We start from the raw sequence: 17,006 nt of genomic DNA, 5'->3' as shown, positions 1-17,006 counted from the left end.
ATAAGGTATAAATGGAATTTCTTGCTCTTGGATTTGGGAAAACACTCCCAGGTCCAATGTGCCACCTCATGCTCTGGACAAAGCTCTCCCATCTCATCCCTCTCCCCCAGAGATGCTGACTCAGACACGAAAAGAAATCCTGCTCCAACCTGGGATTGCGTTTAGTGCATCCAACCCTTTTGTCATCTTTTTTTTTCTGGCCTGCGTTTGCCAAGGAGGACAAAAAAAAAATGAGCAAAGCAGCAAAAAATGAGGCAACATTTCATTCCTGGAGGGAATTCATCTCCTGATAGCTCCAACAGGCCACAGTGACATTTTTAGGGTCTGTCTGAGAGCAAAACCAACCCCACTCCCATCCCCTTTTCCCTTCCAGAGCTGGTTTAGAGCAGGGAATTTTGGAATTTTGTATGGGAGCAAATCCAACCAGCCCCTTTTCCCTTCCAGAGCTGGTTTAGAGCTCTGAAGCTTGGGAAATTTTGTCTGGGAGAAAAAACCAACTCCAATCTCTTCCCATTTTTCTTCCCAGAGCTGGTTTAGAGCAGGGAATTTTGGAATTTTGTATGGGAGCAAAATCAACCCCAATCCCATCCCCTTTTTCTTCCCAGAGCTGGTTTAGAGCAGGGAATTTTGGAATTTTGTCAGGGAGAAAACCAACCCCAGTCCCACTTCCTTTCCCCTTGCAGAGCTGGTTTAGAGCTCTGGAGCTCAGGAAATTTTGTCAGGGAGAAAACCAACCCCAGTCCCATCCCCTTTTCCCTTCCGGAGCTGGTTTAGAGCAGGGAATTCTGGAATTTTTTATGGGAGCAAAACCAACCCCAATCCCATCCCCTTTTCCCTTCCAGAGTTCTGAAACTCAGGAAATTTTGTCTGAGAGCAAAACTAACCCTGATCCCATCTCCTTTTCCCTCCCAGAGCTGGTTTAGAGCTCTGGAGCTCGGGAAATTTTGTCTGGGAGCAAAACCAACTCAAATCTCTTCCCATTTTAATTCCTAGAGCTGGTTTAGAGCAGGGAATTTTGGAATTTTGTATGGGAGCAAAATCAACCCCAGTTCCATCCCCTTTTCCCTTCCAGGGCTGGTTTAGAGCTCTGGAGCTCAGGAAATTTTTTCTGGGAGCAAAACCAACCCCAGTCCCATCTCCTTTTTCTTCCCAGAGCTGGTTTAGAGCAGGGAATTTTGGAATTTTGTCTGGGAGAAAACCAACCCCAGTCCCATTTCCTTTTCCCTTCCGGAGCTGGTTTAGAGCAGGGAATTCTGGAATTTTTTTATGGGAGCAAAACCAACCCCAATCCCATCCCCTTTTCCCTCCCACAGCTGGTTTAGAGCTCTGGAGCTCAGGAAATTTTGTCTGGGTGCAAAACCAACCCCAATCCTGTCCCCTTTTCCCTCCCAGAGCTGGTTTAGAGCAGGGAATTGAATTTTATATGGGAGCAAAATCAACCCCAGTCCCATCCCCCTTTCCCTTCCAGAGCTGGTTTACAGCTCTGGAGCTCAGGAAATTGTGTCTGGATACAAAACCAATCCCAATCCCATCCCGTTTTTCTTCCCAGAGCTGGTTTAGAGCAGGGAATTTTGGAATTTTGTCTGGGAGAAAACCAACCCCAGTCCCATTTCCTTTTCCCTTGCAGAGCTGGTTTAGAGCTCTGGAGCTCAGGAAATTTTTTCTGGGAGCAAAACCAACCCCAGTCCCATCCCCTTTTCCCTTCCGGAGCTGGTTTAGAGCAGGGAATTCTGGAATTTTTTATGGGAGCAAAACCAACCCCAATCCCATCCCCTTTTCCCTTCCAGAGTTCTGAAACTCAGGAAATTTTGTCTGAGAGCAAAACTAACCCTGATCCCATCTCCTTTTCCCTCCCAGAGCTGGTTTAGAGCTCTGGAGCTCAGGAAATTTTGTCTGGGTACAAAACCAACCCCAATCCCATCCCCTTTTTCGTCCCAGAGCTGGTTTAGAGCAGGAAGTTTTGGAATTTTGTCTGGGAGAAAACCAACCCCAGTCCCATTTCCTTTTTTTTCCCAATAATTCTTTGGGGTTGGAATGGTTTCTTTTTTTTCCCAATAATTCTTTGGGGTTGGAATGGTTTCCTTTGCGAGCTCTTTCCCAATAATTCTTTGGGGTTGGAATGGTTTCTTTTTTTTCCCAATAATTCTTTGGGGTTGGAATGGTTTCCTTTGGGAGCTTTTTCCCAATAATTATTTGGGGTTGGAATGGTTTCCTTTGGGAGCTTTTTCCCCAATAATTCTTTGGGGTTGGAATGGTTTCTTTTTTTTCCCAATAATTCTTTGGGGTTGGAATGGTTTCCTTTGGGAGCTTTTTTCCCAATAATTCTTTGGGGTTGGAATGGTTTCCTTTGGGAGCTTTCTCCTAATAATTCTTTGGGGTTGGAATGGTTTCCTTTGGGAGCTTTTTCCCAATAATTCTTTGGGGTTGGAATGGTTTCTTTTTTTTCCCAATAATTCTTTGGGGTTGGAATGGTTTCCTTTGGGAGCTTTTCCCAATAATTCTTTGGGGTTGGAACGGTTTCCTTTGGGAGCTTTTTTTCCCAATAATTCTTTGGGGTCGGAATGGTTTCCTTTGGGAGCTTTTTTTCCCAATAATTCTTTGGGGTTGGAATGGTTTCCTTTGGGAGCTTTTTTCCAATAATTCTTTGGGGTTGGAATGGTTTCTTTTTTTTCCCAATAATTCTTTGGGGTTGGAATGGTTTCCTTTGGGAGATTTTTTTCCCCAATAATTCTTTGGTGTTGGAATTGTTTCCTTTGGGAGCTTTTTTTCCCAATAATTCTTTGGGGTTGAAATGGTTTCCTCTGGGAGATTTTTTCCCAATAATTCTTTGGGGTTGGAATGGTTTCCTTTGGGAGCTTTTTTCCCAATAATTCTTTGGGGTTGGAATGGTTTCCTTTGCGAGCTCTTTCCCAATAATTCCTTGGGGTTGGAATGGTTTCCTTTGGCTGCAGAGGTTTTGTTACTCAGGGCTGTTCAATAATGCAAATGCAGGCAGAAATGGTTTATCCTCCAACAGCAGCTGGGCTGATGGGGAAAACAGATCCCAGAGAAAAACTGGGAGCAAACAAGACCTAATGGATAAAGCAGATTCCTAAAATCCCCTTCTCTGTGCTCCAGGGACACGTGGAGAGCGGTCCCACCACGAGGAAAACTCTGGCATCGAGAGAAAGCTGAACCCTAAACCATGGAGGGAGGCAGAGATGTGATGGAGAGGGATTTGGGAAAGGGGGAGAAGGACAGGATGGGGGAAATGGTTTGGAATAGGAAGAGGGCAGGCATAGGATGGGAGGAAAGGGCTGGGATGGGATTCCCAGGGCTGGAATGGAATTCCCAAGGCTGGGATGGAATTCCCAGGGCTGGAATGGAATTCCCAAGGCTGGAATGGAATTCCCAGGGCTGGGATGGAATTTCCAGGGCTGGGATGGAATTCCCAAGGCTGGGATGGAATTCCCAGGGCTGGAATGGAATTCCCAAGGCTGGAATGGAATTCCCAGGGCTGGGATGGAATTTCCAGGGCTGGGATGGGAATTCCCAAGGCTGGGATGGAATTCCCAAGGCTGGGATGGGATTCCCAGGGCTGGGATGGCATTCCCAAGGCTGGAATGGAATTCCCAAGGCTGGGATGGGATTCCCAAGGCTGGGATGGAATTCCCAGGGCTGGGATGGGATTCCCAGGGCTGGGATGGGATTCCCAGGGCTGGGATGGAATTCTCAGAGCAGCTGTGGCTGCCCCTGGATCCCTGGAAGTGCCCAAGGAGAGGTTGGAGCACCTGGGACAATCTGAGGTGTCCCTGGGGACGGGATTTAAGCTCCCTTCCCAATCAAACCATTGCAGGATTCTACGATCTCAGCTGGGACTTGCAGCATCCTACAACACAAATGAGTGAAAAATGAGGGGGAAACGTGTGAAACTCTTCCATGCAGGGCCGTGTTTCCCTCTGTTCATCCCTTCCTTGCCAGGAGCCACGTCCAGGGCCCCAGAGCTGCTCCTCCCCAGTGGGACACAAAAGCCCTGGCAGAGGCTGCAGCTCTGTTACGAAACCAGGGACACACAGCCGGGGCCAGCCCAGGGAAAAGGGTTTGTTTTGAACCCTCACAAAAGGATTCCTGGCTCGGAAAACTTTTCACATGAGCCTCGACTGCTTTTGTTTCCACCCTCTGAACCAAGCGCTTCCCCACGGCTCCGGGTCCGCGGCAAAATCCCACCCAGCTTTGGGAACGTTCCCTGTGCTTTGTGCTGTGGGTGATGCCCAGGATGGGTTTTTTGGGGTTCTCTCCGTGCCCAAACCCAGCTGTTCCCTTTCCTTTTGAAGGGCCCTGAGGATGCTCAGGAATCAGTCCAAGGAGAGGATCCTGTTCCTCGAAATCCCCGGCTCAGACGCTGCCCTGGTGCTGAATCACTCTGGAGTTTGGATTTCTCTCTGCTCTGCCCTTGGATTTTTTCATTTCCATTTGCATTCCTCTCCTGCTTTAAGAGCTCCATGATCCCCTCACACTCCTCTGGAGTTTGGATTTCTCTCTGCTCTGCCCTTGGATTTTTTCATTTCCATTTGCATTCCCCTCCTGCTTTAAGAGCTCCATGATCCCCTCAAACTCCTCTTTCCTTCCCTGAGCCTAACCTATTCCACTGCCCCTTAAATAAAAATTACATAAATCGGTTTTAATAATATAATAATAGTGAAATCCTTTTTCACTCCCAGCTGAGCTCCAGGATTTTTCAGCTTCCAATCAGGAATTAAGGCTGAAACTTAAACAAGAAATTGGGTTTTTTTTCCTCCAATCCACAACACGACACAAAAATCTTTCCACAGGGACTTTGTCCACCAGAAAAACCTTCACTTCCACTAAAACCTCAGCCACCAGAGGAAAAAGAGATTTTCCTTCACATGGTTTGGAATGGGTGGGATCTGTTTGGGTTTCAACATCTGGAGCTGAGCCTCTGAGTCACCCCAAGGTCCTGGCTGTTAAATAAACACGGCGGGATGGGACAAAGCTGGGGGACAGCAGGGCCTGGGGACAGAGCTGGGCTGGGGCTGCACAAAAGGGTGAGGGAGCAGAGTCTGAGGCAGGCTTAGGGGCCAGGAGCAAACCCAGCCCAGATCTGGGCTGCCAAAAGCCTGGCTGGGCTGGGAAAGGCTCCGGGGAGCCGGGGCAGAGAGAGGGGACAGCCCTGGGAATGGCTGGGGACACCAGGGAGGGGACAGGGCAGAGCAGGGGGCCTGGAGAGGCTTTGGCACAGGCAGGCCCAGTTTAGGGCAGGCCCAGTTTAGAGCAGGCCCAGTTTAGGGCAGGCTCAGCTCAGGACAGGCCCAGTTTAGGGCAGGCCCAGTTTAGAGCAGGCCCAGTTTAGGGCAGGCTCAGCTCAGGACAGGCCCAGTTTAGGGCAGGCCCAGTTTAGAGCAGGCCCAGTTTAGGGCAGGCCCAGCTCAGGACAGGCCCAGTTTAGGGCAGGCCCAGCTCAGGACAGGCCCAGTTTAGGGCAGGCCCAGCTTAGGGCTGGCTCAGTTTAGGGCAGGCCCAGCTCAGGGTAGGCCCAGCTCAGGACAGGCCCAGTTTAGGGCTGGCCCAGTATAGGGCAGGCTCAGCTTAGGGTAGGCCCAGTTTAGGGCAGGCTCAGCTCAGGGAAGGCCCAGTTTAGGGCAGGCTCAGCTCAGGACAGGCCCAGTTTAGGACAGGCCCAGTTTAGGGCAGGCCCAGCTTAGGACAGGCCGAGCTTAGGGCAGGCCCAGCTTAGGGCAGGCCCAGTTTAGGACAGGCCCAGCTTAGGACAGGCTGAGCTTAGGGCAGGCCCAGTTTAGGGCAGGCCCAGTTTAGGGCAGGCTCAGCTCAGGGCAGACCCAGTTTAGGACAGGCCCAGTTTAGGGCAGGCCCAGTTTAGGGCAGACCCAGTTTAGGGCAGACCCAGTTTAGGGCTGGCCCAGTTTAGGACAGGCTCAGCTCAGGACAGGCCCAGTTTAGGGCTGGCCCAGTTTAGGGCAGGCCCAGCTAAGGACAGGCCCAGTTTAGGGCTGGCTCAGTTTAGGACAGGCCCAGTTTAGGACAGGCTGAGCTCAGGGCAGGCTCAGCTCAGGGCACGCTGAGCTCAGGCCAGGCCCAGCTTAGGGAGGACTCGGCTTTGTCCTGGCAGCCCCAGGGCTGGGGGCTCCTGGTGGGCCGAGCTTTGTCGTTCCCTTTGTCATCCCCGGTGTCCTTCCTGCTGAGCTCCCTCCAAGGGTTTGCATCAGGCACTGAAAGCTGGGAACATTTATTGCCAAGACACAACAAGGGCAGGAACACAGAATTAATTCAATTAAATCTGTGCAAAAGAGCTCCAAGCTCATTAAGCCCAACCTCTGAACAATCAGCACCTTCTCACCCAGGCCATCCCACTCTGTCCTTAGGAGAAGTTCAATATTTGAACAGAAAAATCATCTTTAAAGGCCTTTCCAACACAAATCCTTTCACGAGTCCCTGATTCCAGCACCCTGACCTGCCACAAAGGAGCCACTGAGGCAAATGATGACACTCACACAGCACTAAAACGTGGTGGATCACCCCAAAATCAGGTTAATTAACATTTTCCTGAGGTGAAGAGATGCTGGAGACCCTCCCAGACACACAAAGCAGCCGAACTTTGCTGCACTTGGGCTTTGGTTTGGAGGATTAAACATTTACAGCAAGGGGGACCTCAAACCCTGTTGTCACAACAAACAAGCAAATAAAACTTTTCTAATTAAACACTGAGGGCTGAAGCAGGCACAGATGGGCTGGGGGTGACCTGTGTGACAACAAATCCCCACAGTGGGGACAGAGATTCCATGGATTTTCATGGCAAAAAGCTGGAAAATTACAACAAAAAGTTGTAATAATCTAAAAATGTAAATGGCAGAGATTGCCATTCCCTTTTTTGTTGTAGAATAATTTTCCTCTGAGGACAGAGCTTCAGGTGCTTCAATCTCAGTAGTGCTGAGTGAAAAAGAGAACTGAAACTCTTGCACCTATGTTAGTGTTTGGAGAAGGAAAATACGTAGATTTTTTTTCCAGGTCCTGTACAGCGTTTTCTTTAATTAAATATTCTGAGGTGTCATTGTTGAGCACTGCAGGGAGTTGGACTCGATGCTCCTTAGGGGTTCCTTCCAACCAGAGATATCCTAAAAGGGGAGATTTACAAGGCACAAACTCGTCCCCCTTCCTTCCTGCAACCCCAGCTCAGTTTGGCCTCACGCAGAGCCTGGTTTGACTGCAACCCCCCCCCTTAAAAATCCTCATTAAATCCTTAATATTAAACATATTCATTCCAATAATTAATGGAACTAACCAGAATCATGGGATGGCTCACGTTGGAAGGAACCCCAACCCCATCTCATCCCACCCTGGGACACCTCCCACCACTCCAGGCTGCTCCAAACCCCATCCAGCCAAGCCCTGGGCACTTCCAGCCACGGCTGAGCCCCCTTTTAACCCAGCACAACCAAAGCCTTTGAGGCACCGGGCTTTGAAGAGAGATTTTTCTGCCTCACAAGTACCCAGAGGGGAAATGAAAGCCAAAAATAGCAGCCAGACCTGTCTGGCCACCGTCTGGCCAAAGCCCTGGGCTGGCCTCAGGTCCCAGAGCTATTTGGGAGCTGCAGAAATTCGATATATTTAGAGCCTGGCCTGTTTGAAGGCTGTGTGGGCGCACGCAGAGGAAGGAGGTGGACAGCAAATATTTTGTTCAGGATGTTTTGGGGCGGGCTTTCAATAAAATCCCTCTAGTGCATTGATTGAAGGAATATATTAGGGTGGGAATCAGCCACTGTGGCCTTGAAATGGCTGGAAAGGGCAGGGAAGCAGCTGCAGGTGGGTCTGGAATGGGCTGGGATAACACAGAGTCACTGCAGGCACTGTTGGGAAAGCAGGGATGGCGTTCCCAGCTTGGGGAGCACACAGGGAATTTGGATTTCAGCAGCTCCATCAGCCCCCAAAAAATCCTCTAAAATCTGCAGTGGTAGTGGAAAACAGCAAAAAAAAAAAAGGAATTTTAACAAGGGAGGGATGGAATTCTGGCATTGCCAGAATCATTAACCTCTTCCTGCCTGTCTCCCTCCTCCTTATCACCACCCTCCCCCAAAACACTTCAGGGTTTGGGTTGAAAATGCCTTTAAAGATGATTTTTCTGTTCAAATATTGAACTTCTCCTAAGGACAGAGTGGGATGGCCTGGGTGAGAAGGTGCTGATTGTTCAGAGGTTGGGCTTAATGAGCTTGGAGCTCTTTTGCACAGATTTAATTGAATTAATTCTGTGTTCCTGCCCTTGTTGTGCCTTGGCAATAAATGTTCCCAGCTTTCAGAGGTCAAGCACTGCCCCTTGCCAGCAGGAAGAGGACGGAAGGGCTCAGGGATGGGAAGAAGTGTGACATAACCCCACAAACACGAGCTGTGATGGGAAGGGATCTGTCTGAGCACATCCATATGGAATGGCCGGGTGATTTATGGCCATGGAAAATCTCATCCTCTCCCACTTATCCGCAGCTTTTCCAAACTGGGAAGTGGAGCTGAGCTGGTGTCCAATGAAAACGAGCTCAGCTCAGGGGTTATCGAGCTGCCCTGAGGGAGTGGGGGCCTCCCTGTGAGGCAGAGCTGGGCCACCAGGCCAGATTTGGGCAAAACCTCCCCAAGCAGGGCCCTGTCACTGTGGTGGATTCCCCTCCCTGGTTTTCCATGTTCCCAGCACTTCCCAGCCCCGGGGAATCTGCACCAAAGGTGCTTTAACACTTTTGAAATGATGAGGAAAATCGGGATTGTTCAGAAGTTTTGGGGTGACCTCACTGTGGCCTTGCAGTGTCTGAAACATGGAGAGGGATTTGGGACAGGACGCAGGGAATGGCTCCCACGGGAAAAGGGGAGATTTAGGTGCAGTATTAGGAGGGAATTCCTGCTCTGAGGGAGGGGAGGGCTGGGATGGGAATCCCAGAGGAGCTGTGGCTGCCCCTGGATCCCTGGAAGTGCCCTCAAGGTGAAGAAACTTTTCCCAATATCCAACTGAACTCCCCTGGCCCAGCTCCAGCTGTTCCTTGGATCACAGGCACCAAAATCCACCCTCACTCCTGTTAATCCTCGGGCTGGGCACAGTCAGATCCATGTGGGAATCACAGAATGCAGGATCCATCCAGCACCCAGGCTGGGTTTAGCACCTCCAGCCAGGCCTGTTTTAGCAAAGCCTGGCTCTAGCAGCAGCTGAAGGACAAACGGACAGATCTGTTCCCCCAGGAACCCCGGTGGGATTGCGCTGGTTCTGCTCTGTCAGCGCAAAACCTCATGGAGACTCCTGACCACAGCAGAGCTCAGAGAGGCTGGGATGGGGTTCCCAGAGCAGCTGTGGCTGCCCCTGGATCCCTGGAAGTGCCCTCAAGGTGAAGAAACTTTTCCCAATATCCACCTGAACTCCCCTGGCCCAGCTCCAGCTGTTCCTTGGATCACAGGCACCAAAATCCACCCTCACTGCTGTTAATCCACGGGCTGGGCACAGTCAGATCCATGTGGGAATCACAGCAGGGTGGGAGTGCAGGATCCAGCACCCAGGCTGGGTTTAGCACCTCCAGCCAGGCCTGTTTTAGCAAAGCCTGGCTTGAGCAGCAGCTGAAGGACAAACGGACAGATCTGTTCCCTCAGGAACCCCGGGGGGATTGCGCTGGTTCTGCTCTGTCAGCGCAAAACCTCATGGAGAGTCCTGACCACAGCAGAGCTCAGAGAGGCTGGGATGGGGTTCCCAGAGCAGCTGTGGCTGCCCCTGGATCCCTGGAAGTGCCCTCAAGGTGAAGAAACTTTTCCCAATATCCAACTGAACTCCCCTGGCCCAGCTCCAGCTGTTCCTTGGATCACAGGCACCAAAATCCACCCTCACTCCTGTTAATCCTCGGGCTGGGCACAGTCAGATCCATTTGGGAATCACAGCCAGGATCCAGCACCCAGGCTGCGTTTAGCACCTCCAGCCAGGCCTGTTTTAGCAAAGCCTGGCTTGAGCAGCAGCTGAAGGACAAACGGACAGATCTGTTCCCCCAGGAACCCTGGTGGGATTGCGCTGGTTCTGCTCTGTCAGCGCAAAACCTCATGGAGACTCCTGACCACAGCAGAGCTCAGAGGAAATTCCAGCCCCCTCACCCCTCATTCCAAAGGGAAAACATCACTGGGACAAGCTCTGGGCTGCAGCAGGAACCAGGAGCTCACAAACGATGATGTTTCCCCTGGTGAATGTGAGGAACGACCTGCACAATTCCCAGCGTTGGGAAGGGCAAAAACTTCCAAACTCGCCTTCACAGGAGGCTTGGAACCCCCCAGTTCAGGTTTGTGACCCCCTGGCTCGCCCTGTTTCTTGTTTTTAGCCCCAGCTGTGCCCCACTGGCTGCTGGGGAGATAAAGCAAAGATAAGAGTGGCAAAACTCAGAGGGGGAAGGAGCTGGAACATTTGACAGCCAGTTGTGAGTGCAAGGAGCTGCCACGATGGCATCCCAAACATCCCAGCTCCTCACCTCCAGCCCTGAAACTGCTCAGGGAAAGCAGCAGGGAAGGAGCCCTGCAGCTCCAGGGATTTTATTTTATAGGGAGAGAGGAAAAACCAGCTGGGTTTTGCAGAATGGAAGCAGTGGTGCGGTGGGAAGGTGCTGTTGGTGAAATTCAGGGAGAAACAGAATCCTGGAATGGTTTGGTAGGAAAGGAGCTTAAAAATAATTTAGGGAGATAAAGAATCCTGGAATGGTCTAGGTAGGAAAGGAGCTGAAAATCATTCAGGGAAAAACAGAATCCTGGAATGGTTTGGGTGGGAAAGGAGCTTGAAATCATTTAGGAAGATAAAGAATCCTGGAATGGTCTCGGTAGGAAAGGAGCTGAAAATCATTCAGGGAGAGACAGAATCCTGGAATGATTTGGGTAGGAAAGGAGCTCAAAATCACTCAGGGTGAAACAGAATCCTGGAATGGTTTGGTAGGAAAGGAGCTCAGAATCACTCAGGGAGAAACAGAATCCTGGAATGATTTGGGTAGGAAAGGGGCTCAAAAATCATTCAGAGTGAAACAGAATCATGGAAGGGTTTGGGTGGGAAAGGAGCTGAAAATCATTCTGGGAAAAACAGAATCGTGGAATGATTTGAGTAGGAAAGGAGCTTAAAATAATTCAGGAAGATAAAGAATCCTGGAATGGTTTAAGTAGGAAAAGAGCTCAAAATCATTCAGGGAGAAACAGAATCCTGGAATGATTTGGGTGGGAAAGGAGCTCAAAATCATTTAGGGAAAAACAAAATCCTGGAATGGTTTGGGTGGAAAAGGAGCTTGAAATCATTTAAGGAAGATAAAGAATCCTGGAATGGTCTAGGTAGGAAAGGAGCTCAAAAATTATTCAGGGAGAAACAGAATCCTGGAATGATTTGGGTAGGAAAAGAGCTCAAAATCACTCAGAGAGATAAAGAATCCTGGAATGATTTGGGTAGGAAAGGAGCTCAAAAATAATTTAGGGAGAAACAGAATCATGGAAGGGTTTGGGTGGGAAAGGAGCTGAAAATCATTCAGGGAAAAACAGAATCCTGGAACGGTTTGGGTAGGAAAAGAGCTCAAAATCATTTAGGAAGAGACAGAACCCTGGAATTATTTGGGTAGGAAAGGAGCTTAAAATAATTCAGGGAGAAACAGAAGCCTGGAATTGTTTGGTAGGAAAGGAGCTCAAAATCATTGAGTGAGATAAAGAATCCTGGAATGATTTGGGTGGGAAAGGAGCTCAGAATCATTCAGGAAGATAAAGAATCCTGGAAGGGTTTGGATAGAAAAGGAGCTCAAAACCATTCAGGGAAAAACAGAATTGTGGAATGATTTAGTAGGAAAGGAGCTCAGAATCATTCAGGGAGAAACAGAATTGGGAACGATTTGGGTGGGAAAGGAGCTCAAAATCATTTAGGGAGAGACAGAATCCTGGAATGCTCAAAGTCACCCAGTGCCACCCCTGCCATGGGCAGGGACAATTCCCAGGTTGCTCCAGCCTGGTTTTGGGCACTTCCAAGGATCCAGGGGCAGCCACAGCTTCTCTGGAATTCCATTCCAGCCCCTCCCCGGCCTCTCAGGGAATGTTTTCTCCCTGATTTCTGATTTTAACCTGCTCTCTCTGTCAGTGTGAGGCAGGCAGGGGATGAGCAGGGGCTGCAGCAGCCTCTGCCCAGGAAATGCAGCACTTCCACCCGACTCAGCACAGCCCCTTAAAAATAAATCCACTTCTCCATCCCCTCCTCCTGCTGATCTGGAGGCTTCTGCTGCAGGAATCACTTCAGTCTCATGATTCATCTGAAGTTTCAGCACCCCCAGAGCAGCAGCCCAGCTCATTCCCAATGATCAGAGGAGCTCCACTCCCCCAGCCCCGTGCTGAGCTCATGGAAAGGCAGAGCCCTCCAAAGCTGCCGTGATTCATGCCTGGAGCAGCTCGGGCTGAGGTGACCTCTGTCTAGACTAAAGCAGATTTTCTTCCAGGTGTTTTGAGGACTCTCTGTGGCTTCAGAGGAGCCAAAGCCACCCCTGGTGTTCCATTCCCTGGGACACAAGGGAGCCATTGATGGAGCAGCTGGGGATGATCCCTCCCGAGGCAGGGGAGGCGAGGTCAGGGAGAGGAAAGGGATTGAATCTCTCAGATCCTGGAGCTGCAGCCTTTCCCCTTTTCCTTTCCCCTTTTCCTTTCCCCTTTTCCTTTCCCCCTTTCCTTTCCCCCTTTTCCTTTCCCCTTTTCCTTTCCCCCTTTCCTTTCCCCTTTTCCTTTCCCCTTTTCCTTTCCCCCTTTTCCTTTCCCCTTTTCCTTTCCCCCTTTCCTTTCCCCCTTTTCCTTTCCCCTTTTCCTTTCCCCTTTTCCTTTCCCCTTTTCCTTTCCCCTTTTCCTTTCCTTTCCTTTCCTTTCCTTTCCTTTCCTTTCCTTTCCTTTCCTTTCCTTTCCTTTCCTTTCCTTTCCTTTCCTTTCCTTTCCTTTCCTTTCCTTTCCTTTCCTTTCCTTTCCTTTCCTTTCCTTTCCTTTCCTTTCCTTTCCTTTCCTCTCCTCTCCTCTCCTCTCCTCTCCTCTCCTCTCCTCTCCTCTCCTCTCCTCTCCTCTCCTCTCCTCTCCTCTCCTCTCCTCTCCTCTCCTCTCCTCTCCTCTCCTCTCCTCTCCTCTCCTCTCCTCTCCTCTCCTCTCCTCTCCTCTCCTCTCTCTCCTCTCCTTCCCCTTTCCTTCCCCTTTCCTTTCCTTTCCCCTTTCCCCTTTCCCCTTTCCTTCCCTCTCATCCCCCTTCAGCTCACAGACAAACTCCAGGGTTCATCCACACTGGGATGTTCAGCACATCCTGGATTTTCCCTGGATGCTCAAAAGCAGCTCTGGAAACTCTTACAGCGGGGGGGGGGGGGGTCTTTCCATACATTTTGGCCAAGGGCAGCCAGGAAATTGAGACAGTGAAAAATTCAAGAAAATAGAGGTGCCTGAGGCACCACAGACTCCCCAAGCTGAGGAGATAAAGGAAAAAAAAAAAAAAAATCCTTTTTTCTCCCTCTGAAAAATCCATTTCCCCTCCATCCCAGCTCCCTTCCAGCCCAGCATTCCTGCATTTCTGTATCCTGCAGAAATCCCATGGGATTTCTGTCATTTCCCCTCTGGTTCTGTCATTTCCCCAAATCTCCCCCTCAGCCTCCCAGTGAGAGCCCAGAACCTTCCCCACGACTTCCCCACTTCCAGCCCGAATCCCACATTCCCACAAATATTCCCATATTTTTATCATGGCTTCTCCATCACTGCTCATGCAAACAACACAAAAATATCTTTCCATCTTCCCTTTAAATCCAGCGTGGCTGCAGGAATTATTCCACCCCAAATCCAACCCTTCCCACTGCCCCCATCAGCCCAGAGAGCTCCAAACTGGTCCCAGTGGTAAAAGAAGAGAGAAAATTCAGGATTTTTGTCCATTAGAACTAAAAACATCAGGAAGTTCTGTGAGCACAACACGGATTTTCTCTCTTTAAATTCAGTCTTTGGAATATTAACAGAACGGGTTTCAGGTTTGAAAAAAAATGATTGAGGAGCCTGAATAATTTATGGTAAAAAGTTTCAAATTCTTACTGTTTATCTGAATTTCTGAAATTGAAAGCTGAATTTTGTCTCTCCAGCCCAGCCCAGAGATGGGATCAATATGGGATAAATTGATGGTGTGAATAAATATGGGATAAACATGAGATAAATTGAGAATGGGAATAAATATGGGATAAATTGATAATGGGAATAAATAGGAGGAATAAACATGGGATAAATTGATAGGGTGAATAAATAGGTGAGATAAACGAGGGATAAATTGATAATGTGCAATAAATATAGGATAAATTGATAATGGGAATAAATAGGTGGAATAAACATGGGATAAATTGATAATGGGAATAAATAAGTGGGATAAATATGGGATGAATTGATAATGAGGAAAAAATATGGGATAAATTGATTAGGTGAATAAATAGCTGGAATAAATAAGGGATAAATTGATAATGTGGGATAAATATAGGATAAACTGATAATGAGGGATAAACATGAGATAAATTGATAATGGGAATAAATGTGGGATAAATTGATCATGTGAATGAATATGGGATAACCATGAGATAAATTCATAATGGGAATAAATATGGGATAAACTGATAATGGAAATTAATATGGGATAGATTGATAATGGGAATAAATGGGTAGGATAAACATGAGGTAAATTGATAATGGGAATAAATATGGGATAAGTTGATAATGTGAATAAATAGGTGGGATGAATTGATAATGTGGGATAAATATAGGATAAACTGATAATGTGGGATAAACATGAGATAAATTGATAATGGGACTAAATGTGGGATAAATTGATCATGGAAATTAATATGGGATGAATTGATAATGGGAATAAATTTGTGGGATAAATATGGGATAAACTGATAATGTGGGATAGAAAAACATGACAAATTGATAATGGGAATTAATATGAGCTAAATTGATAATGGGAATAAATAGGTGGGATAAATATGGGATAAACAGATAATGAGGGATAAACATTAGATAAATTGACAATGGGAATAAATATGGGATAAATTGATAACGTGAATAGGTGGAATAAATATGGGAAAAATTGATAATGTGGTATAAATACAGGATAAGTTGATAATGTGAATAAATGTAGGATAAATTGGTAAGGTGAATAAATATGGGAAGTCAGGGAAATGCTGGGTCTCATTCTTGGTATGCAAATCAAGGTGAATAAATACTGGAAATAAATATGGGATAAATCGATAATATGAATAAATATGTGATAAACATGAGATAAATGGATAATATGAACAAACATGCAGGATAAACACATGATAAATAACAATTCCCATCACTTCCAACCATCCCTCTCCTCAGAGGACACTTTGGATCACCATTTTCACCCCAATTACCTCAATTTGGTTGATCAGGGAGTTGTCAAACTTGAAGCCAGGGATCCTCTTCTCGCTGCACACCACGCCCACGTCCTCGGTGTGTTTGCAGTCGCTCACGCCCCATCCATTGGAGCCACAGGCGGCCAGGCTGCTCTCCTTGCCCGTGCAGTGCACGTTGTCCAGCCAGATTTTCCCTGGAAAAGGGGGAAAACACAGCTGAGATTCCAACAGGAGGGATCTGGGCTGGATTCCCTGAATCTGGAAGCCAGGGAAGTGCTGGGTCTCACTCTCGGTGCGAAAATCAAGATGTGAAATCGTGGTGTGAAAGTAAAGCGGCACCTCAAGGATGGATGGATTGGGAAAAGCTCTGGCCCGTGGATTTTCCTGTCCTTTATCCATTTGGGAATAAAAATCCACCTCCAGCCTGTGCTGCCCTGGGGATCAGTGATGAAAATTCTCAGTGTGAAAAATCAAGGTGTGAAAATCAAGGTGAATAAAGCAGCACCTCAAGCAGGGCACGTTGTCCAGCCAGATTTTCCCTGGAATGGGAAAAACCACACCTGGGATTCCAAGAGGAGGAATCTGGGCTGGGTTTCCTGAATCTGGATTCCAAGGAACCTTGCCTGGAAGTCAGGGAAGTGCTGGGTCTCACTCTCGCTGAGAAAATCAAGATGTGAAATCTTGGTGTGAAAGTAAAGCGGCACCTCAAGGATTGATGGACTGGGAAAAGCTCTGGCCCATGGATTTTCCCATCCTTTATCCATTTGGGAATAAAAATCCACCTCCAGCCTGTGCTGCCCTGGGGATCAGTGATGAAAATTCTCAGTGTGAAAAACTGAGGTGTGACAATCAAGGTGAATAAAGTGGCACCTCAAGCAGGGCGCGTTGTCCAGCCAGATTTTCCCTGGAATGGGAAGAACCACAACTGGGATTCCAAGAGGAGGAATCTGGGCTGGATTCCCTGAATCTGGAAGCCAGGGAAGTGCTGGGTCTCATTCTTGGTGAGAAAATCGAGATGTGAAATCTTGGTGTGAAAGTAAAGCGGCACCTCAAGGATTGATGGACTGGGAAAAGCTCTGGCCCATGGATTTTCCCATCCTTTATCCATTTGGGAATAAAAATCCACCTCCAGCCTGTGCTGCCCTGGGGATCAGTGATGAAAATTCTCAGTGTGAAAAACTGAGGTGTGACAATCAAGGTGAATAAAGTGGCACCTCAAGCAGGGCACGTTGTCCAGCCAGATTTTCCCTGGAATGGGAAGAACCACACCTGGGATTCCAAGAGGAGGAATCTGGGCTGGATTCCCTGAATCTGGAAGCCAGGGAAGTGCTGGGTCTCGTTCTTGGTGTGAAAATCGAGATGTGAAATCTTGGTGTGAAAGTGAAGCGGCACCTCAAGGATTGATGGATTGGGAAAAGCTCTGGCTCATGGATTTTCCCGTCCTTTATCCATTTGGGAATAAAAATCCACCTCCAGCCTGTGCTACCCTGGGGATCAGTGATGAAAATTCTCAGTGGGAAAAACTGAGGTGTGACAATCAAGGTGAATACAGCAGCACCTCAAGCAGGGCACGTTGTCCAGCCAAATCTTCCCTGGAATGGGAAAAAC

At 48.4% G+C, this 17,006-nt stretch overlaps 1 protein-coding gene across 1 annotated transcript in view; it reads right to left on the bottom strand.

Moving 5' to 3' along the window:
• Nucleotides 1-17,006, bottom strand: part of LOXL2 (lysyl oxidase like 2) — an 82,170-nt gene that overhangs the window by 44,284 nt on the left and 20,880 nt on the right. The window contains 1 exon segment of the mRNA XM_063175350.1: nt 15,417-15,592. Coding sequence (XP_063031420.1) covers nt 15,417-15,592 — 176 coding nt within the window.

This window comes from Melospiza melodia, chromosome 23 (assembly GCF_035770615.1).
Source record: "Melospiza melodia melodia isolate bMelMel2 chromosome 23, bMelMel2.pri, whole genome shotgun sequence".
In the NCBI taxonomy this organism is placed as follows: domain Eukaryota; kingdom Metazoa; phylum Chordata; class Aves; order Passeriformes; family Passerellidae; genus Melospiza; species Melospiza melodia.
The sequence above is the reverse complement of the archived record's forward strand: the minus strand, read 5'-3'. Positions and strand labels throughout refer to the sequence as shown.